This window comes from Hyaena hyaena, unplaced genomic scaffold (assembly GCF_003009895.1).
Source record: "Hyaena hyaena isolate Hyena2069 unplaced genomic scaffold, ASM300989v1 scaffold_1624, whole genome shotgun sequence".
Lineage (NCBI taxonomy): Eukaryota > Metazoa > Chordata > Mammalia > Carnivora > Hyaenidae > Hyaena > Hyaena hyaena.
The window spans coordinates 122216-145376 of record NW_024082263.1 but is presented as its reverse complement, the minus strand read 5'-3'; the positions used below and the strand labels follow the sequence as shown (position 1 = coordinate 145376).

Below are 23161 nucleotides of genomic sequence, written 5' to 3'. Positions count from 1 at the left end.
CCGACTTTCTGGAGGGTCTTTATTAAGAAGGGATGCTGTATTTTGTCAAATGCTTTTTTTGTATCTATTGACAGGATCATATGGTTTTTATCTTTTCTTTTGTTGATGTATCACATTGGTTGATTTGCAAATATTGAACCAGCCCTGTAACCCAGGAATGAATCCCACTTGACCATGGCGGATAATTCTTTTTATGTGCTATTGAATTCGATTTGCAAGTATCTTGTTGAGGATTTTTGCATCCATATTCATCAAGGATATTGGCCTGTAGTTCTTTTTTTTTTGTTGGGTCTCTGTCTGGCTTGGGAATCAAAGTGATGCTGGCTTCAGAGAGTGAGTCCAAAAGTTTTCCTTCAATTTCTATTTTTTGAAATAGCTTGAGAAGAATGGGTATTAAGTCTGATTTAAATGTCTGGTAAAATTCCCCAGGGAAGTCATCTGGTCCAGGGCTCTTATTTGTTGGGAGATTTTTAATAACTGATTCAGTTTCTTCACTAGTTATGGGTCTGTTCAGATTTTCTATCTCTTCGCATGTGAATTTTGGTAGCGAGTGTGTGTTTACGAATTTGTCCATTTCTTCTAAGTTGTCCAGTTTGTTGGCATATAATTTTTCATAGTATTCCCTGATAATTGCTTGTATTTCTGAGGGGTTGGTTGTAATAAGTCCATTTTCATTCATGAGTTTGTCTGTTTGGGTGCTCTCTCTTTTCTTTTTGAGAAGCCTGGCTAGAGATTTATCAATTTTGTTTATTTTTTCAAAAAACCAACTCTTGGTTTCATTGATCTTTTCAACTGTTTCTTTGGATTCTATATTGTTTATTTCTGCCCTGATTTTTGTATTTCTCTTTTCTTACTGGGTTGGGGGTGCTCTTTTTGCTCTCCTTCTAGTTCCTTTAGGTGCGCTGTTACATTTTGTACTGTACTTTTTCTAATTTCTTGAAATAGGCCTGGAGAGCAATGTACTTTTCTGTTAGGACTGCCTTTGCCACATCTCATAGAGTTTGAATTGTTGTATTTTCATTTTCATTTGTTTCCATATATTTTTAAATTTCTTCTCTAGTTGCCTGATTGGCCCATTTGTTCTTTAGTAGGGTGTTCTTTAACCTCCATGTTTTTGGAGGTTTTCCAGACTTTTTCCTGTGGTCGATTTCAAGTTTCATATCATTGTGATCTGAAAGTGTGCATGGTATGACCTCAATTCTTTTATATTTATTGAGGGCTGCTTTATGTCCCAGTATGTGATCTATCTTGGAGAATGTGCCATGTGCACTTGAGAAGAAAGTGAATTCCATGGCCTCAGGATGTAGAGTTCAAATATATCTGTCAAATCCATCTGGTCCAATGTGTCATTCAAGTCCATTGTTTCTTTAGTGCTTTTCTGTCTAGTTGATCTATCCACTGCTGTAAGTGGAGTATTAAAGTCCTCTACTATTAGCACATTCTTATCCATAGGATTGTTTCTGTTTGTGATTAATTGTTTTATGTATTTGGGTGCTGCCGTATTTGGTGCCTAGACATTTGTAATTGTTAGCTCTCCCTGATGGATAGACCCTGTAATTATTATATACTGCCCTTCTTCATCCCTGTGACTGCCTTTACTTTAAAGTCCAGTTTGTCTGAATGTAAATGGACTAATGCTCCAATCAAAAGACATAGGGTAGCAGAATGGATAAAAAACAAAATCCTACAAGAAACACAACGACTCTAAACCCCTATTTTTCAATAATAATGCTGAATGTAAACACTCTGATAGGTTTCCCTTTGTATGTTAGGGCCCTTTTATCCCTAGATGCTTTTAGAATTCTCTCTTTGTCCTTATATTTTGCCAGTTTCACTATGATATATCGTGCAGAAGATTGATTCAAGTTACATCTGAGGGGTGTTCTCTGTGCCTCTTGGATTTCAATGTCTGTTTCCTTCCCCAGATTGGGGAAGTTCTCTGCTATAATTTGTTCAAGGACTCCTTCAGCGCCTTTCCCTCTTTCTTCCTCTTCTGGAATTTCTATGATATGGACATTGTTCCGTTTGATTGTATCACTCAGCTCTCGAACTCTCCTTTCATGTTCCTGGGTCAGTTTATTTCTCTTTTTCTCGGCTTCCTCTTTTTCTGTAATTGTGTCTTCTAATCCACCTATTCTCTCTGCTTCTTCAATCCGTGCATTGGACGCCTCCATTTTATTATGCACTTCATTTATAGCACTTTTTAATTCATCACATCTATTTTTAAGTTGCTTAGCCTTTGTAGCAATAGTTTCTCTGATGTCTTCCATGCCTGTTTCAAGCCCAGCGATTAATTTTATGACTATTGTTCTAAATTCTTGTTCAGTTATGTTGCTTATATCTGTTTTGAGCAGTTCTTTAGCTGTCATTTCTTCCTGGAATTTCTTTAGAGGAGAATTCTTCCATTTCATCATTTTAGCTAGCTTTCTGTCTCTTGTTAGTTTTAAAAGCTTGTTATGCACTCTGTACCTGCATGTACTGCTGTATTAAAGAAGACTCTTTGACTGTCCAGGGCCTGTCCTTTCAGGAAGTATTCTTTGAATGTTGTCTCTTGGTCTCTCTTGTTGAGACTTTGGTTATTTTATTTCCCTACTCATTGTGGTATTTGGGACTCTCCATCGTGTGTACTTTGGCTTGTTTCTTGAGGCAGCCCTGGAAAAGAAAACAGGCAAACAAGCACACAGGGAACAAAGGCACACAAATGCACATACAAATCCAACAAACATACAAACCAAGAGGGAAAAAGAAAAAGAGAAAAGAAAAAAGAAGGGGGAAAAAAAAAAAGGAAGGAGGAAAAACAAATAATAAAAATAAAAATGAAGAAAAAAGAAAAGAAAAAAAACCCCAAAAGACAAAGGACAGTCTAAAAGCATAAAACCAGAATTCCCAGCTACAAATAAAGAGCAGGGTGTATGCAGTGCTGATGGAAGAGCACATACAAAGAGAGAAATGACAGGGCAGGGAGAGAGCTAAATTGGACAGTGACCAGGCAGAGACTGTAGGCTTAATTCAGAGAGAGAAAGAGGAGAATATGGTAAGAAAAAAGGAGAAAGAAACGAAGATAGTGTTACTCAGAGAAACTGTATAGTCTGATTACTCCATAGAGAGAGAGATAGAAAGGTAGCGGGGGAGGTGTAGAACATACATCTAGAGAATGGATTAAATGCGACTGTTTAAGCTAACCAGTGATCAGAGTGCCCAGTCCAGCAGAGGGGAGGGATACAAATGAGACACGGGAAAATATATCTGAATAGAAAGAATTGATCTAGAATTAATCACGGCAGTGCTTCCATGTTGGTCTGGCCCTGGCTCTGGTTAAAAAAAAAAATAGCAGCTCTCTAGCGGGGATGGGAGTGGTTTGGCTTGGGTGGGTCTTAGCCTCCACTGCCTCCTGTGGCCGCTCCCTGTGGTCCTGCCTTGGTGGTTGTGGGGAGAAAAATGGTGGGGCCCCAGTCCCTTCTCGAACCAAGCATTGCAAATTACTCTTTTGTGTCAGATCTCCCTGTGCCATGGGCATAGCCAAGGTGGGCCATGCTCTATGTCCCAAGCCACGCCTCATTTCCAGATCTCAGTCCGTGTGCCCCATTGATACCACCCAAAATAAACCCGCAGGCCGAGTCGCTCAGAGCAGTTTCAAGCCCGCCGCCTCCCCCCTGGGGAGGAGCAGAGCAAGAAGAGCAGTGGAGCGGCTTCAGGCGTCACTTCCCCTCTGGGTGGAGCTGGTGAGCAGAGGAGCAGTTTCTCCTGGCGACGCCTGGGCCAGGCTGTCCAGCTCAAGGTCAGCTGCACAGCTGGAAATCGGATCCCTCTGCGTCCCAAGCCGAGGTTTTTTCTCTTCTCCAGGGACGGTTCTATGAGCATTTTAGCCTCTCTTTCATTTCTCCTCCACTCACCATGGCCCCCCACAAAGGGGGCTCCCTCTCCTCCCTCCGTGTCTCCGGGTCCCGGCCCTCTTTTATCTTCCCCAGTTCGCACTCACGCTGTAAGGTTGTTTTCTCAGCGGTCTTTGTCCCAAACTCCTGGATTCTGTAAGGGTTCCTATGGCTCCAGGCCTTCTCTGTTTGAGAAATGGGGGCGAGTGAAATGTACATAGCTCCCTACTTCTCCACCATCTTGCTTCCTCTTTATTCTGTCTTTCATGCTGGAGTTTTTCTTGGATGTTTGGTGACTCTTTGAAGTCTGTTCATATTATAGATGAGGATCTAATTTAAACAATATTGCTAGGAAGAGTTATCTCCCCAGCTCAAAGGAAACTTCCTGCCTGACCCGTGAATTTGGGTCTGATTTGGAAAGCCCTGCTGGCTGGCTGGAGGAAGAAGCTAAGCCACAGGGCAGGACAGGGGTGGAAACCAGAGTCTCAGTGATGGTACATTTGTTTACTTCTGTTGTCCCCATACCAGTTACTGTTAAGTCTCCCCCGTCAGAATTCTGAAATCAGAGGGTACTGCAGAATTAAATCCCCTGCCAAATGCCAAGTCCAGAAGCACGAGATTATGGAACTGCCCTAACGTTTTATTGCCATGTGATTTGTTAACTAGCCAGTCTCTCTCATCTTCCTTCTCCTAGACTCTTTCTGAGTTTGAAGGTCTTAATGTTTCTGTCGGGGAAACTCACCCACACCAGGAAATTCTTTCTCTCTTTTACTTAGAGTACTTGTAGGTTTTTCCGTTGTATTTTCTCTCCCTCTGTTGCTTATTTGAGAAAAGACCGTCTGTTCTGGTGCTAAGTTTTCCAGCTTTCGAATGTTGCTGTGTTTTTTAACTTTTTAACCTCTCCCTGCATTTTAAATGGAATTTGAGGAGAGAGTGGTGGCAACGCATGACCTCAGTCATCTTGAACTAGAAATCTTCCTCTTTTCTTTTTTACAAGACTTAGTTCTGGCTCCATTATACCCATATGTGGAACTTAACAGAATCGAACTTAACCATGGCACTGTTCACACTTTGCCAGTGACCTGCAAATATTTATCTTCAATGACATAGTATGAATCACGTAAAGGGGTCCTACTTTAATTAGGATGCATAACAGTGAACCTTCCCATCCATTCCGTATTTTCTGACTCAACATTGAGGAAGATGTAACTTTTTATCTAAGATTCCTATGGGAGATAAGCCACCTTAAGAATTATCCAATTCTTATTTCTTTATTTTTGAATATGGTTTAAATTACTTCTATTAATTTCTTTTGTATTTTAGTAGAAAATTGTTATTAAAAAATCCACGAAAGCTTATGGTGCTAATAGTCTTTTAAAGAAATCTTTGTGCAATGAACATCACACATTATTCTCTAGACAGTCATTGAGTCTATAGCTGAAAAAATACTAAGCCTTTTGCTTAATGCCAGCATTTATTGTTTCTTTTTCTAAGACATCATTATCATAGACCCAAAGCTAATTTTTCAAGTGAAGGAACGTATTGTAAAGATAAAGAGGGGAAATGCTAATATTTTCTTACTATAACTTGCTAATTGGCAATAGAGTTGCATCACAGCAGAGAATTCTTAAATATATTTTTTTGGATATCAGTTATAATACTTGGAATCTTGTGCTATGATCACCTGACAAAATCTATTTCAGTTTTATTGCCATGACAATTAATCACTTAGAGATTTATTCTGTTTCTTTAATACATTTCCGTATATTGTCAGGTGGATGGCAGTTGCTCTGTGCAAATCTAGTTTAAACATCTGACCTAGGGAGTAAATGCTATGCTTTAAATTGGTCAGCATGGCAATGCAGAAAATCCTAGAGAGTTACAGATGATATCAATCACTTGCTACACTCATGGCTAATTTAATCTCCTTCTTGCCATGGTCTCCCATCCTCCGAAAACTGCATGACCTGTCAGACTCTCTGCCACAATGTGACTGGGCTAAAGATGAAACAATTTGTTCACTCAAGCCTATTTGGCTACATTCTGATTCAGGTTTTATAATAATTCACCCTGGCTTGGTTGAAATTCATTTTAGGGTGGTCTATAGAGAAGGTGTTTGATTAATGAGTTAGAGGTAACATGAATTCAGCATTGATTCTGGGGTGGGCACTTTTTTCAACATTGCCCATGTATTACCTCATTTAATCCTTACATCAATAATATGAGGAGGGTGCTACTAGGCAGTGAAATCTACAAGGGAGTAAAACTGAGGGCCAGAGAGAGTAAGCTGCCTGCCCAAGGGCATATGGATGGCAAGCAAGGAAGCCAGAATTCTCATATATGGGATGATATGCAGTCCATGCATGTATAGCCCTTGATTTAAAACAACACACTATATTTACAGGACTATATGTTAACTTTTTTACATGCAAATATACCAAATGGCCCCAAATAACAAGTGAATTGTATCTCATTCATTAATTGAAGTATACATATACCCAAATATTTTATTGAATTAATTCAGTTCACTTACAGACTTAAAAGAAGATAAGGTATATTTCTATTAAAAATATCTGTAACTCAGATATTGTCTTAGTTTATATTGACTTTTTCTCTCTATTGGTCTGAATACGTTAGCTTTTACTCAGTGTTCATGCTTTCTAATCTGATTTTAAAAATACCTTCTGTATCCCTTTGAATTCTCTGGGTAGAGAGAATCACTCTGCCTTTCTGGATCTTAATCCCTCCTGTAAGGCCTGGGACTGCCTATCCTTGCTCATCAATTGTAACCCTGGACCCAGAGGCACACCTAGGCTTATGGATCCTGGAGCTTATATGGCTGGCATGGAGGGGATAGAAGATCTTTAACAAAAAGAATCCAAAATGAAAAATACAAATGAATATTTACTTAAAGTAAGAAAGGAATAACAATTTATTATAGATTTTTAAAAAGCTGGAAAATACTAAAAATATTAAGAAATCCAAGTACACACAAACAATATTTTTAATAGTTAACTGGTTGACAACTTAAAAATACCTTTCCGTGGGGCACCTGGGTGGCTCACTTGGTTAAGCATCTGACTCTGGATTTTGGCTCAGGTTGTGATCTCACAGTTTATGGGTTCGAGCCCCACCTCAGGCTTTATGTTGGCAGTGTGGAGCCTGCTTGGGAATCTCTCTCTCTCTCTCTCTCTCTCTCTCTCTCTCTCTCTCTCCCCCTCCCCTGCCTGTTCTGTCTCTCTCTCCCAAAATAGATAAATAAGCTTTTTTAAAAAAAATCTTTAAAAACTAAAAAAATATCTTTCCCCTACAATTCTCGGCTATATAATCATTGCATATCCCTTCATATAACACAATTTGATAATATAATTTTTAATAGAATAAAAAGTTAATCCAGTCTTTCCTGTACAATTTTTAACCAACTTTTCTGTATGTGTGTTGTGTTTACAAATGAATTTATGGATTATCAGAGTAGATATACTTCACGTGTGTTCAGATCAAGATTTTTGTAATTTATCACTTGCTTTATTGAACATTCTAAAATGCCTTTACAAATGGCAGCTAAAATGGTTATTTTATAAGCTTTATCAAATATGCCATTGTATCCCCAAAAGGGAGTGGATATAAGGTACATTTATACTTATCAGGTATATCAGCTCACACCTGACAGGAGAGAACTCTCCTTCTGGGAAGAATTGTTTAAGGAATTTGGTATTAATACTCAGTTTTCCTAGGATCACCAAGCCTGGGGGACAGAGAAGTCACTCTCCCAGCTCCTGGAGAATGTACACTATAAAGCAGGACACTTAGTACAGGGCTTGAGCAAGTAGAAACACACCTCACTGCTCAGTGTGATGGGTTATTAGTCACCATAGCTAAGACTAATAAACAATATGCCCCTAATGCCACTCCTGTGGAATGGAGCAAACCATAGAGATCTCAAAGACTAAGGCCCCCCTCGGCTGGTGGAGTCAGGCACTAATATGCTTAAGATCACACAGCCAGAAACTGTAATATTCCTAAGAAGCAATGATTCTTGGGCGAAAGAAAACTACTCTCTTTGGGAAGAGAAGAACAGTAATACTCAACAGAATGGTGAGTTTTTATTACTCAGCTATTTAAAATTCTAAGCTCTATTGTTTGTGTTATGTAACACTTAGAGAATGATATAAGGAGAACACACAATCGGATACCGTCTCACTATTTTTTGGCTGTTGTCAAATAACTCGTGGTCCCCTCCTAATCTCATCTGATTGCGTGCGCAACATAGGCGTCCGAACCTCTGTCCAACAGAGGAGATGGGAGTTCACAGTTTTAAGTTCTAAGAGGTCGCCCCGGCCGTCTGGGTTTTAGGAGGAGCCGGCCTGTGATCCCTGCAGATGGTGGGCACTTCTACCTTTGGTCCTTCCTCTCTCTTGTTTGCTACCCAGTCCTCTCTATCCAACCTCACAGCTCCTATCTCTCTGCTGAAACAGGAAGCGGGGCATGGCGTTTGCTCAGCTTTCAGACCCATGTGGTTTTCTGCCCCACATCGCTTAGGAGAAGCTGGAAGAGAGAGATCAGAGCCCCACTAGGGCTCCTCAGTGTGATTCCCTCCTAATGATCCTTTTCCAATCAGAAGGGAGTAATTCTCCTCCACCTCATTATTTTCCTGCCTAGCTTTCTGCCCTTTGAAGCTGAGTTCTTCCTTCCATTAACAAACAACTAGGAACGTGTACTCACCAGTACTTTGTACTAATCTTGCAGTTTTATAGCCTGACCTCTGACCAACCTTTAGACATAAATGGTTTCTTAAAGGGGCAGTGCTCACTTTTTCTAAACTTATTAGAAGATATTAAAAGAGATTCTACTTCCTTCTGGGATCCCCTGGAGAGAACAGTATACACAAAATACAGTTATTTTTTATTCAGGCTGTGGGATGCCTTTTTCCACTGTCAATGTGTCGGATTCCACACGGTGGCCTGGATACTTGGTGTTTAGAAATCAGGCAGGAAGTTAGCATTTTAAACCGTTCCTAAACACAAATTAGACTCATTCTCATCTTCTGCGACAGGAATAGCACTTGATAAACACATAGAGTACTCTTGGGGTACAAAATAAATGGATTCAGTTAAACAAACATTTATTGAGCACCTGCTGTGCGCATGCAAGACACTGTGTTGAGTGCTATACCGAGTGCTGTGAATCAGCCGGATGACCAGGATTTGCAATTGGATAGAGCATATGGCTTTACATGGGCATAATATAGGATTTTTAATGTTCATAAAGGGAATAAACACAATATGAGCAGATGATGGAGTAAGTATCTCAGGAAGACAAGAGAGGGACGGGCAATGCATTTTCAGATTGGGGAGGACAAAAGGAGGCCATGATTCAGATTTTCTTTCTTACCTTTTCTTTTCTTCTAAGGTTTTCTTAACCAGTGTCTCTTCCCAGCTGTAATAATCAGTCACTCAAATGGGTCAATGGCTCCTCAGGTCTTCTATTAGGGTGCCCCCTTCTCCATGAGCTAGGTCTATATCCAGACTGATAGATTTACAATGTTTGTAAATATCGTATGTATTTAGGGTAGTAGTAAAACATTCAAGTTTTAAAACTTTAAAACATTCAATCCTTAAAAGTCACAAAATTCAAATAGGATTGTGGAACACTGTTTCTACGAAACACATAAGTCATGCTTACCTCATCCTTAAAGCAAGATTTTGCCATGACTTTATTCAAATGACTGAACTTGGACATTGCCAGGATATTTTCTTTTCTTCCTTCCTTCCTTTCTTTCCTTTTTTTAAGCCGTGCTATGGACAGACTGTGAGCTGGATTTTGTAAGACTTGGATCTAATTTAAATCTTGCCACTTGCTAACAGTGTGAGTTTGGGCGAGTCACCCAGCTTCTCTGCTTTTCCAGATTTGAGGCTAGTAATTACATTTATTTGCCACAATCTGTCAAAAGGGTTGCTGTGATAATCCACATAAAATAACATAGGTATTCAGATGGAAGCGATCATTATCCCAACAAGCTTTCTTCACTAGTTGTTACCAGTTATCAATGCTATATTTCTAATTTTCTTCACTAATCTTTATAGGATGTTTCTTTTCTAATTCCTTCATATTTTCTAGCTTAGGATCGAAACACAGAAATTCTTCTACAAAGATGTTAATTTGAGAACAGTAGCCCTTTGGGCCCGTTACCCTCATGTAGCCTTGAACCCTTTTCTAGTGAGAGCATCCTTGTCTGGTACAGATCTGAGCAAAGGCTTATTTCCCTCCTGTCTTCTCAGCTCCCTGCTTCCTTTCCCTTCAGTCAACCCCTCCTCCTGTAGGTAACAGAAGCGAAAAGGTACGATTGCCAGATGTAAAGTTGAGAAGCTAACTCTGTCCCTAAGGTTTTTCTCCCCCCCAATCATAGGTGTCCCTTGTCAGTTTAACTTTTGACAAATGGCAGTAAAAAGTCTCTGGCAAGACTTATAGAGTGAAATGTAGTGACAATCACAGACTTCATCGTGATTGATAAAGAGATTCTTTCCAGGACAAAGTCTGAAAGAAAAGTGGTTTAAGTTGTCTGGTCTAGTCAACCAGACTTCATAATGGGGACAGCTAAGGAAGGAAAGCAATTGCCCAGCACAAAATACACTGAGGGACTCTATAGTTGTGGTCCATGAGTCACAAGTTCCCAAGGAAATAAAACGTGAGGGCAAGTCACAGGTGAGAGACATGTTTTCTTTAGGCTTATTGCTCTCTTTTAGGCCTGAGAAGGAAAGTAATTATTATAGTTATTTCTCATCTGGAATGATGCAAATCGTGTATCTCATTCATGAGGGAACTTGAACTCCTTCTCATGGAAGCATGAAAGCTAGCTACAAAACATAAAGTACCTATCAATTCTGGCAGGATCATGAAAAAGAGGATTTAAATTGAACAATTCTTTTACCTCAATTTTCTTAAATACATCAAATAGGGTGTGTGTGTGTGTGTGTGTGTGTGTGTGTGTTTCTCCTTCTTCTCCTTCATCTTTATGGAAAAACGGTGAAAAGAAAAAGCTGGGAACCAGAAAAAACCCAAGAGTCTTGGCTAGTCTTCGAGATTGGGTGCTTTAGTTTTTCTCCATCACTAAATCTCCACATGGCAGTTGACCTATAGATTTAAGAAATATATTTACATAATATAATTAAAATAAGAAATAAACCAAACCTTTAGTTCCATAATGCGAAAGCTAGTGTTTCACACTTTGGTCAGGTCAAGTGCCCTCTGACTTGACATCCCGGACTCTTCATAAATGATTCAATGGGGTGACCAGAAGCCTAAAATTGAAGCCATATGGAAACTTACTGTGCATATTAAATTGTGTGTAGCAGTGTTAACAGCGTCTTGATTTGTGGCTGCAAGTAATAAATGAATTATATTAATTTTGTAGCTGCAAGCTAATTTCCCCAGAATTACTTTTTAATAACCAAGCATCATGTTCGCTGGTAAGATTTAAATACATTTAGGAACAAATTTGTAGACTTTTAAGTAATGCTGGATTATCATTTTGAAAGCTTAAGAGTTCATTTACTATTTCCCCTAACACCAAATTTTTAGAGAGAAAACGATTTTGCTCAAACTGGGTAAGTTTGTTGCTAAACAGTGTGTGTCGTATTACCCAGCAGGGGTCATCACCCCTACTATGGCAAGGTGGGAGCTGCATTGTTGTAAATATCCCCTCCACACACACATTTTATAGGTGATTTGTCTTTGTGTCCTCACTACCTAGAGCAGTGCAGGACTTACCAGAGCAGAGACTCAATAAATAATTTTTAAATGAACAACTCTTCTCATTATACCCTGCACTTTTCTCCTCCCTCTAAGACAGAAACATGTGAAAGCCATGACCCATTATTGTGAGGTTCTATTGAAGGCGTGGAGCAATTGCTAAAGCAATGCCCTAGTGTTCTTTCAGGAAAGTTGTTGAGTTTGTATCCCTCTCTTTATTGGATGTTGAGCCCAAACTAGTGTGTGTATGTGTATATATATATATATACACATACACACACATATATGTACATATATATGTATACACACACACACACACACACACACAATTCCAGTTCTCCAGAGGGTGCTGGCCAGTCTACGTTCCTGTCTACTAGCTCCTCTTTGATGTGACATGGAATCCCAGTGGGGACTGAACTGTCTCAATCTGCAATTCTTCAGATGCAGTAGGAAATGAAAATTTTTAGGTTGTTTTGAGGATATCTCTTTTCTCTGTTGAGCTTGGGAACATATACACAAAGATGAATTTTCCCGTGGTGACAAGCACACAACCTTGTTTGCTACACCATGGTGCTGCCCTTAAGACACTCCCACGAAGCAGACTGCATTCAGTGCTCCCAGGGTTAGAGCAAGTCTGGATCCCTCTACCACAAAAGAAGGGTGAGGGTCCCAGCTCATGATCCACCAGGATACCCTTTGTTATCTCCAGTTGTGTCTTACAAACAAACACACAAATCCCTCATGACTAATTTTACTTCTTGAGAAGAAAAAGATATGGAATGTTCAGCAAAGGGAATTTGAGACTAGGCATATTTCGAAATCGAACAAGGAAGAATGCCCAAATGGTTGAGGATCGTTGCTCTCCAATGACAAATTCCAGAGTCTTCTACATGTACGTCCAACTTTTTGACTAGTAGACTGACTGCTCAAAGGTTGGAAAAATAAGCAACCATTGTGTCTTGGCAGGTCACACACCTATGATTTTTTTAAATTTAAATGTTGTTATTTATTCTTGAGAGAAAAAGAGAGACAGAGCACAAGTGGGGGAGGGGCAGAGAAAGAGAGGGAGACACAGAATTGGAAGCAGGCTCCAGGCTCCGAGCTGTCAGCACAAGGCCTGACCTGAGGCTCAAATTCACGAACCATGAGATCATGACCTGAGCCACCCAGGTGCCCCACACCCCCACCTATGATATAAGCCGACCAATGCTGTTTCACAAAGGCTAGCGCAAATCATGTTATGACTTCACTTTCTTTCTTCTCACAAACACCAGTGGACACTTGGACCTCTGCCTCTTCCTCACTCTCTCCCATCATCTGTGTCCAACTGTCTGGCTGAGAGATGAAAGGCTAAATATTTGATGCAGGATAATGTGCAGCTTTTGTTTCATTAGCCTTAGCGGTCACTCCCCAAGATTGTGTTCATTGTTTAGCGATGTGAAATGCAATCTGGTGCTGGCATTCCAGGAGTTCATGTGTAGCAGGTAAAGCCAAGGAATCAGTAGGCGGAGGTGAAATCTGAACACTGGTATTCCAAAGCTGATGTCCTAGGTGATTCTGATGCCAGAAAAACTTAGGAATCCTGACCTACAAATCCAGGACTTGATGGCACTCCTGCAGGATTCTGATGGGCTCTTTCACACTTCTTTTGGTTCTTACTTTATACTCTAATGTAAGTCTCTGAACTGATTGGGTGCCTCTCCTCTTTCTAACGTGGAAAGGATCCTGGTTCTTTACTATCTTCCTCTGAGAGCTCTCATTGCAAGATCGCCTTTGTTAAATTCTGGAAAGAAATATGGTCCCTGACTTAGCATGGTAGTGGTTCTTGTACATTGTAAGAGTCATCTCCGGAAACTGGCAGGTAAGCATGCAGGGGACCCTCTCAGGCCTTGTCACCTTCTGGTAGGAGAGAATCTGACATGAGGTATGATGCAGTTTATAAGTTTAGGTCCAGGTGTCTGTAGGGCCTTGGGGTTCTGTTTTTCTCATTCTACCATTGGTATCTTGTTGATCAGTGGCTTTCCAACTTTTTTCTTGTGTGTGTGTGTGTATGTGTGTGTGTGTGTGTGTGTGTGTGTATCTGATGCAAAACTTCAGTTGAACTAACACGTACTTCTACTCTGTATGAGGGACTCTATTTTTATTCTATACATAGAATTTGTTATGTTTTATATTTAACAGAATTGTATTCTATAATATACTAAAATTATATTGATTCAATCCACAAGGCTAAATTGGTATTGCAATGTGCTACTTGGATCTAACCTGCACTGTACAAAATTGCTTGTTGGTGTCGTTCTGATTTAGCAAGAGTCAATATGTGGATACCACATTAATAATAGAAACAATAGCTGGTTTCATCAGCTGCCTGCTTGCTTTGATCCAGGAGGTGAGCTACTACTTTTCCTAAATGATTGTATTTTATCTTCACAACCCTATGACCTGTATGTCATTAGTCTCACTGTATCGGTGAAAATCTGAACCTTAGTGTCAGTTGTCATTGGATGTGAAAAGTCCATGCTGTTTTGCTTGTGATTCATGATGTTCTTCTGTAATAAAGCCAGAACGTATATCTCCAATCACATTCACTGAGTCAAGAACGTAATGAGTGTATATATATAAAGATGCAAAGAAGATTAAATTTGCCCCTGCTCTTAAGGAGTATACAATCTAGGCATATCTATAAGTTACAAAGCAATATGTGACTTAAATAAGATTTGGAGTATAAAAATATTCAGGCAGTGAAGATTTAGATGACAACTACGTGACCAGAACAAGAGAGATGTGACCTCAGAGCAGCATGATGCCACTACAGACCAGAGAGTTCCGGAAGGCTTCACATAGGAGATGGCAGGGTGCAGGGAGGACTGGACTTAAGAATGAACCCACTTAGATCCCACAAGCAAGGTGAGCCTATGAGACCATGTGATAACACAGATGTATGCATTCTAATGGGAAAGAAATCGTAGAGATAGATACCAGAATATCCAGGCCAAGTGTACGATCTCAGAGAGGAGAAGGAATTTCTAGACAGCAAAGTTAAAGGCACCGGTCCTGGAAAGAGGGAAGCAAACTTGGCCACTCACAGCTAGGGAGGGAAAATGTACATGAAGATGGGGCTCATGATATTAAGTAGAAGATAAGCTAAGACAATCTCTTGCCTGAGAGATTGAACCTTCTGGGTAAGACCATGCACTGAATGTGTCATGTTAGGGGCCGGGGCCATGTGGTGTGGGGAGGAAAAGGGCGTGTGGCTCAAGACAACCCCATGCGGGCACTGAGAAAGAACGGATGTGCCGCCTCAATGGTCCAGCTGAAGTTGGGTGTGCAGTGTGTCCCTTCGGCACCCAGATGGAAGGCGTGTCTTGGAATAACGGATGCCTCTTGAACTGTCAGGAGGAGTTTGAAAACAATTAAAAATCTTCTTGAGCACCATGAAGTGCAAGGCAGAGTGCTGAGGTGGTCCACATAGTGTGTAAGTTGAGGTCCAACCTCTTGGGGATTCTAGAAAGGGAGGCATGGCAGAGATTGCTAAGTGCCTAACCAGCATCCATCTTCGCCTTCTTTCTCACTTGCAGGTGGCAATACACTATGATGAAAAGGATATATCTCCCAGTGTCTTTTACATCTAGAGGTGAGATTTAAGTATCAGCAAGATATTCAGTAGATTGGGTGGGGCTTCCATAAATATTTTCTACAAGTGTCTGATCAGGTGGGTGGGACACCCTTTTGCCATCTCCTTTCCTTCTTCTTAGTTGGAATGAGGACACAATGGTTAGAACCCCACTAGCCATATGGGGCCATGAGGCGAATTTGAGAATAGAGTGGAAAGGTAGGAGCCAAGTCCTCTCATGCCCCTGGACAGCCATTTAAGTTCTGTACTATCTACTACTTCTTTCATATAAAAGTAAACACATCTTTGTTTTGTTGAGGATGGATACACATACACATACACATATATGTATAATATTGTATAATGTATAATATGTATGTATGTATAACATCCATATAATCCTGATACAGGAGAAAAGACAAACATTGGAGAAATACAAAATTTATAATATAAAAAATAAATATAACATTCACATAATTCAACTCAAAAGAAAGAAGCCTTTCAATATGAAAGGCAATAATTATTTCAAAGTTTCAGTAAACAGAAAAGGCCTTTCATCCTTTCTTGTTGGGAGATGAGGAAAGCAGGTCAGGAAGAAAGCAAGGACGTAATAAGGTATCCTGACCTCCCTATTGGATGCTGTGTACTGTCTCACTGAGGCTTGCAATAAGGGATTAGTGGTGAGGCAAAATTCTGACCCAGATCTGACTCCAAGTGCACTGTCTATACTATACCACTTCCCCTTGCATGGGAGTAATACCTTAAGGGGTAAGATTCTGTAGTGCATGGCATCTGTGATGTTGGTGTATGAACGAATAAGTCATGATTTCTCAGGATTGAGGTTCATAGGGAAGTGCTGAGGAAGACACTGACTTTCCGATCCTGGTTACTGGAAAGGGGACGAGCTGGGCGGTTCCCATACTGGGGGGTCACTGGTGGGATGCGAAGGATGATCAAGCCACAGGGATCAGTCTCCCACACACTCCTCGCATACAACATGGCACCCGGGGTTCCCGTAGTTCACCAGAGCACAGAGGACAGAGCACGCATCAGATTTGTGCACCTGAACTATAGAAGAAATTTCAGATCTCTGGGGTCTGTGCCGGAAACCCCCATTCTTTTGCTTGAGTTTATTTCCAACCGAGCCCTGAGATAAGACACTTCTTCTGAACATTTGCTTCTTCCCCAGACATTCAGCCAGCTGCTTTTTCTTAGCATTCCATATTGCCAGAGGGAGAGGGGCGAACGCATCTCCTGTTGTCTCTAGTTCCAACATGGATTTGTGACCCTGGGAAGACGGTAGTCAAAGCCTGTCCGGACCAACACAACACTGAGCCGTCGTGATGCTGTTTGAAGTGGGTCACCTTGGAACAAGGTGGGGGAGACCGCACTTACTCTGTTGGTGACTGTAGAGAAATGTCTTACTTTTTTTTAAAGTCAAATCCTCCTAGTTTCTGATGCTTCCTCACTTTATTGCTCTTTGCTCAGACGGGGTGAGCAGTGGTCAGACTCTTGGTGTCTGAGGGGCCTTGAAGAGGCCTGGCAATCCTGGACACGGTCCCAGAGAGGGCAGGTTTTGTGCCCATCTGCCAGGAAGCCAGGGCAAGTCATCCCTGTGTCCAGACAGGGAACTGACGGCTCTCTACCCCGGGCAAACTTCTCTCCACCCCTAGAGGGCACACTTCCTCCTCTCTCCCTGACTTCTTTGCCGTCGTGGGATTGGTATGAACAGGTGCTGTCACAACCGCTTAGAAGGGCGCGTTCATCACCCGTCGAATCCCGCGCCCGAGCAGCTGCTTGGGCACCTTTGCCCCTGGAGCGCGGGTGCCGTGCGCTCTAACGCGGGGGAAGCTGGAGGGCCGCTGCCCCAGGGGGACGGTGCGCAGGCCTCTCGGCCTCGGCTCTACAAGTCCCGCAGGCGTGGAAAGGCAGGACAGCGGCTGCAGTCAGCGGAGTTTGAGCAAACTGGAGCCGCCGCCGCCTCCGCTGCCTCCACGGCGGCAGACGGGGCGGGAGAGAGGGCGTCGCCCCTTCCAGCCTCTTGGGTCCTGGCCCCAAAAGATCCCTTCCTGCTTCGGGTCAGGGTGTCTGGGCCCGCTAGCTCCCCATGCCGCGCGGCCGCTTTCCCGGCGGGCGAGTTCGGCTCGGGAGCCGCTCGCGGGGCGCGGCCCCGGGTCCCAGGGCGCCCACTACGGGCGGTGCAGCCTGTGTCCCTGTGCCCCGGTGACAACCGAGGGGGCGCGAGGCCCGCTCCATCCTCCCCACGCGCCGCGCTCCAGGCGCCGTCGGGCCTGCGCGGGCGCGGCCGGTGACTGCGGGGCGCACGGTGGGCAGCGCCGGCCGGCGGGGAGCGCGGACCCCTTGCCGAGGCCCACCCAGACCCGCTCGGTCCCGCCAGCGCGGGACCCATTTCTGCCGCCCTCGCAGGCCTTCGCAGCTGTTCCCCTCTTCCCCCTGGGCGGCAAACCTGCGCCAGAGGGCGCCTGGAGAGAGGTCACTGCCACCTTGGCTTTTATTCTAGGAGGGGCTCAGTTCTGCCTAAGAGGCTGAGCTCCCCAGGCGCTATTCAAGTGGGTTTTTGGTGGCCTTTTGTCAGGAAACTTTTAATCACACAGAATTTAGCCTCTAATCGGCCAGACTTACTTAAACCGCGCAGAGTAAAACCTTCCATTTTTAACATCCACTCTTGGTGTTTGCTGGAAATTTGCCACCGAATTTCGGCTGGAGCTGAAGGTTACCAGGATTTATCATTGTTTCCCCAGGATGTTTAACCCTCATGGGCTCCTCTTCTTTCATTTAAGATACTTAAAAAAAAAAAAAAAAGAAAAAAATTCTTGTAAGCGCTTTGGCCATTTTGTTTCAGAAATTTGTTTTAGCTCCTACGGTTTTGAAATCCAGAAATGTTTCTGCAAGGGGGAGGCGGGAGTGTTAGAGACAGAAAGCAGCTGTGTACCAGGAAATAATAAGTATCATGCAAAAATATCACAGCTAATAGATGTCCTTTAGGAGTGTAAATATCTATGTTTAATTGCTTTAAAAATGTGGGGTGGGAAAACACAGTTATACATTGTAATAACAAACCTGTACAGAGTTTTTGAACAATACAAAACAAAAGCTGGAAAATTTTTTCTTTATGATTGAAATAATTGTTCCCAAATCATGACGCCGTCCACCCAAATACCACGTTGCCCCCTCTGCAGAACTTGAAGAGGAATAGTTACCAATTGAATGCATTTAGATTCATCCTTAATAAAGAGAAAATTGCATAGCTTTTATATCGTTGCACATCCTCAAATGCATCTTCCAATATCAATGTCACCTTAGTGTTATTCTCAATATTTTAAATTTTCAATTTTCAGAGATACATCATATATAATTGCTAGTAATTATAAACACATCATTTTATTCATCTGATTTTAATAACATGCATTTTTATAATTACTGTACAACTGAAATAGACATTGAGTTATGCTGTGTGCATGTCTTTATTCAACAGTATATTTTTAGACACCTTGTTCAAACAAATTAAGTGAATTTAAAAGAAAATAAAACAAGGGAAAAAATCCTTCCAGTAGTAACAGAATCACAGTGCTTTACAGACAAAAGGAAAGGAAAAGAAGTTCTCATACGAAAAGAGATTTATTCTTACATAGAAAATTCTCACAATAGTTGAAACACACTTCAGAAACTAGTAAACACCTCAGATAGAGTTGTGCCAATTACTCAGCCCACAAGCATCTGCTTTGTCTTAATTAGACGGGGGAGGTGAATGACCACTGTTTATTTTCATTTTCCACATTAATTATGAAAAACTGCATTTAATTCATCTTGCATGGTGAGAGATTGGCTGCGCAGATGTAAGTCGTAAGGGAAGTGGCTGTCGGTGGGCAACCTGAACATGGCGCCCTGCCCAAGGGGACCCCTGGGTGGCACTGCACAGTAATGCATGCCGTAATTGTAATTTTTGCCATAGTCCAAGGTTTCTTCTTGCTTCAGGGAAAATATCCCATTATAGTTAATTGGGGGAGGACTTAAGGGACCTTCAAACTGAGGGCTGGCACACTCAGGGGAAGTGCTTTCATAGAAGGATTCATACGCACTGCAGTAATTGTAGGGTTTCATGGACTTGGAATTATCAAGAGTTCCATGCCCTGGGGGCGTGGTGAGCTCAGGGCTGTGGTAGGGTGGGTAGAAAGTAGAGTAGGGTGACCTTGTGTGGTGCGCAGCCTCCCCACCCTGACCCATCAGGAAACTCCTGGCGTTGAGCTGTAAGCAGCCTGCCACCAAGTTTGTAGTCGGCTGGGAAAGACCTTTGCATAAGTTTTGGACGAACGTGAGCAGATCAGGTCTCTTGCCGATCCTCAGGATTTCAGAAAGTGCCCAGATGTAGTTTTTGGCCAGTCGTAAAGTTTCTATTTTGGACAGTTTTTGGGTTTTGGAATAACAGGGGACCACTTTTCTTAAATTGTCCAGAGCATCGTTGAGGCCATGCATCCTGTTTCTCTCCCGCGCATTAGCTTCCTGTCTCCTGAACTTGACCCTCTCCAGTCGGAGCTTGGTCGTCTTTTTTTTCCTAAGACCCCTCCTTCTGGGCAAGCCATTTTCATCTTCCTCTTCCCTGTCTTCCTCCTCTTCCTCCTTCTCAGTTTCTTCTCCAGGGGCCCTTTTGATGCTCTTTCCTCGAAGGACAATCTGTTTGGAAAAGCTTTCTGGTTTCTTAATTTGCTTCTGGTCCTCACATTCTCTAGAAAACTTTCTGCACATCTGGGATTCTGGCATTACAACAGACTCATCAAACGGTAGTGTTAACATGGTTCTCTAATCTTAAATTACCTGAAAAAATGCCAGCACAATATTTAAAGTGTTTTCATTTTTAGAGTTTATACACTTAAAGCATATTTAATGACTTAATCATAAGAATGCAAAAAAATAACACGTGAAAAAGACTGATTCGGGAGCCAATTTTTTACATTAACTATAATTTTTGAGTTTGTGCAGACTCATAATTATAAAAACTACAAGGATGCAGGCGATAGATCAATTTATACCGGCAGATTATCAAAAGAAAATAAAACAAGAAGCATTTATTACAGTGCCACCACCATCTCCATTTTCCTTTGATTTTGAACTGTTTTTAATGCACAAAAAGGACCTTTGAATTCAAGCAAATGCAAAACATGATATAGCAATGCAGAATTTCATTAATTTCAATTCCCCTGAGCACAAAATGAGAAGAGACACCAGTTTTTAAAATGAAGAAGTATTACCTCTCCATTAGCTGACAAATTTGTGAGGTGTTTCTTTTTTTTTTTTTTTTTTAGAAAAAGAAATAGACCTTAACTTTATTTGCTGTATTATGTAACTGCAAATTTACATTAAGTGGCTGTTGACATTTCCAAATTTAAAGAAAAGATTAACCAGAGCCAATTTTTAAACTGTTTTCTTTCTGACCAGTGAAGAAATATATGTAAAAGAGCACTGTCTTCCCAGCCTTTACAAAAAAGGGGTGGGGGCCAGGCTAATTTGGAATAAACTCCATAAATAAATTTTAAAAGACAAGAATCACTGGTATTTTTTTTTAAATCAAAGAAAATGGTCAAACTGCTTTTACATTGGACATTTTTCCAAATGTAATTGTCTGTTTACTGCTATTCAAATCACCCTGGACAAAAAATCACTCTCGTAGTGTTTTTGTTCTACGAGCCACAGAAGTCTCCCTCTAGCTAATATCTGACAGGAACGGTCCAAGGATTCTGACTGCAATTGTGCACGTGTGTTCAGAATCCCGAATGAAAGGGGAAAATAATTTGTGTTTCAAATGCAATTTTGGCTTTCGTTTGGTGAAGCAGCAAGTATTTTCATCTAAAGTCTTCAAACAAATAGGCACGTTAAAACAGAGACTTTTGAATGTAACAATCTCCAGCCCCCTCAACACACACACACACACACACACACACACACACAAACTCTTAGCAATGTCCACATACTTGCAGTGTTACATAATAGCAGTGAAAGTATGTGACAGTTACATCATAAGAATGAAATATGATAAGAAGTTATAGATGGCAAAGAGCATATAAATACTATAAGACAGTGACACTGTATCTTTAAATACTTGCATGCAAAGCCAGCATCAATTGAAGTATATCTTTATTTATATTACCTTAGGTTTTAACTTCATTCAATAATCGGTTTTCATTTTGTATCTTCCAAATCTTTTCAGGCTGAGTGTCGCATCGTCTCCTGGAGTCTCTAGATCTGTGTATATCTGCACTATCTCATTGATCTCTAAAAAGTGACATTGATGCCAACTGCCAGAGCTGGTACCCATGCCATCTGCTAGTGACGTCACAGGGCAGAGAGAACCATGTGATCCTCTCTCTTGGGACCTTCATTCTGCACTGATCATCTGGCATCCCTGTAAGTGGGTACCAGCATTCATGCATCAACACAGAAGGTTAGACTGATAGGGGGAAAATCTGCACCAGCATTTCACATACAGTAGGTGCGTTTCTCTCCTAGAGCTGCTTCGGCTTCACTGGCAGTCTGTAGAAATAGCTGTGTTAGTGTTCAGTTTCGCCCTGCCAACGGTGCAACTATTAGGTAGTCGTTAATATTCCATTCATTTACAAGGTGGGCTTTTGTGTGCGCGAGAGGTTTTTGTTGTTGTTGATGTTGATGTTTTGTAAAGATCACCATCCCATTCGCGCACCTGGGTACCCAGGGAGAGAACGCCGGGAAAAGGAGCCGAAATCAGGAAAATGGTCTTGAGATGCTTAACCAAACTAAGATTTGTGTCAGCGAACAGGGATCAACAAAGGTCTCCTTATTTCCTTGTTTTGTTTCGTGGCGTGTAACTTATGGGCGTGTGTCTGTGTGTTCTCTTATTAACATGTACGACTTCTGTGCTTCTTAGGGATTTGGAATAAAAGAACAGTTTCTCCATCTGGGGTCTGTGAAAGACATCCTCAGATGCTCCCCTTTCTACACTTGCTGGTATCTTTCAACAACTTTTCGGAGAGATTCTTTATCTGTATCAAACACAGAGGCATCTGCAAGTCCACCGGGAAAGATGTCAAACTACGCTCTCGTGTCCTGTACTAAAAATCACAACTTCCCTCTTTACTGTCCCAGTCTCCTTCCAGCATTAACCGGCTTGTTCTTTCTTTCTCATTTCATTTCCTACACAGTAAACATTAAAAAAAAAATAGCACTTAGGTTTGTGTCTTTCTCTTCCTGGCATTCTGCTGAGTATACTAATCAAAGATGAGCTTTTCTCTTTTCTCAGATTTTTTTCCTTTCTCTCACATCCGCCCCCCCACGCCCCCAAGACGGACAACTAATTTAAAAATCTCTTCACTCTTTCACTGGTATCCAGTCGTTTTTCTTTTTCAGATTTTTTCATTTTTATATTTCTCCCCACTCCCCACTTTTGGTTTCTTAACAAAAGCAGGGTAGAAACAGTTAAGCGCAACTGGCAAAAGGCCTTATAGATAAAATGAACTGTGAAGCCAGAGGCAAACTCCACCTTCCTCTTTTTGCCCTACACCCTGGTCACCCCCTTCCCTTGCAAAAAAACAAAAAACCAACCCCCCAAAACAAAACAAAACAAAAACAAAACAAACAGAAAAAGAAAAAAGAGGATGTTTTATTTCAGAGTTGCCTGTCAATAAAGTAAAAAGGGCACTTAAAAAAAAGTTTAGAAATAGACAAACACAACCTTTGTTGTTTGATAACTGAATAATCTCTTTCTATAAAGTGAGACAGTATGCTTTTGGTATTAAAGTAATCCCTGGCAGAGTTGTAACTGTTGAATCTGTGTTAACATTCCCCTTATCAATCCCAGTTTTGAAAGGTTTAGAGTTCTGCTGCTTTAATGCTCTTTGGTTCCAAATTGGCATCCGGGGCTTCAAATTAAATTCAATTT

The 23161-nt window shown here is 41.5% G+C and overlaps 1 protein-coding gene across 2 annotated transcripts; it reads right to left on the bottom strand.

Moving 5' to 3' along the window:
- Nucleotides 1-18235: 18235 nt before the first annotated feature.
- Nucleotides 18236-21594, bottom strand: NEUROD6 (neuronal differentiation 6). Of its 2 annotated transcripts, none has more exons than XM_039224413.1 (2): nucleotides 21398-21594; nucleotides 18236-20067 (listed from the first exon to the last, which is right to left on the bottom strand). In XM_039224413.1, exon 2 carries the CDS (start codon nucleotides 20044-20046, stop codon nucleotides 19033-19035), a length of 1014 nt encoding a protein of 337 aa, XP_039080344.1. In that variant the 5' UTR covers nucleotides 20047-20067; nucleotides 21398-21594; the 3' UTR covers nucleotides 18236-19032. The 2 variants fall into 2 exon arrangements, with proteins under 2 accessions (XP_039080344.1, XP_039080345.1); XM_039224414.1 differs by having other exon boundaries at nucleotides 18236-19926.
- Nucleotides 21595-23161: the final 1567 nt, after the last annotated feature.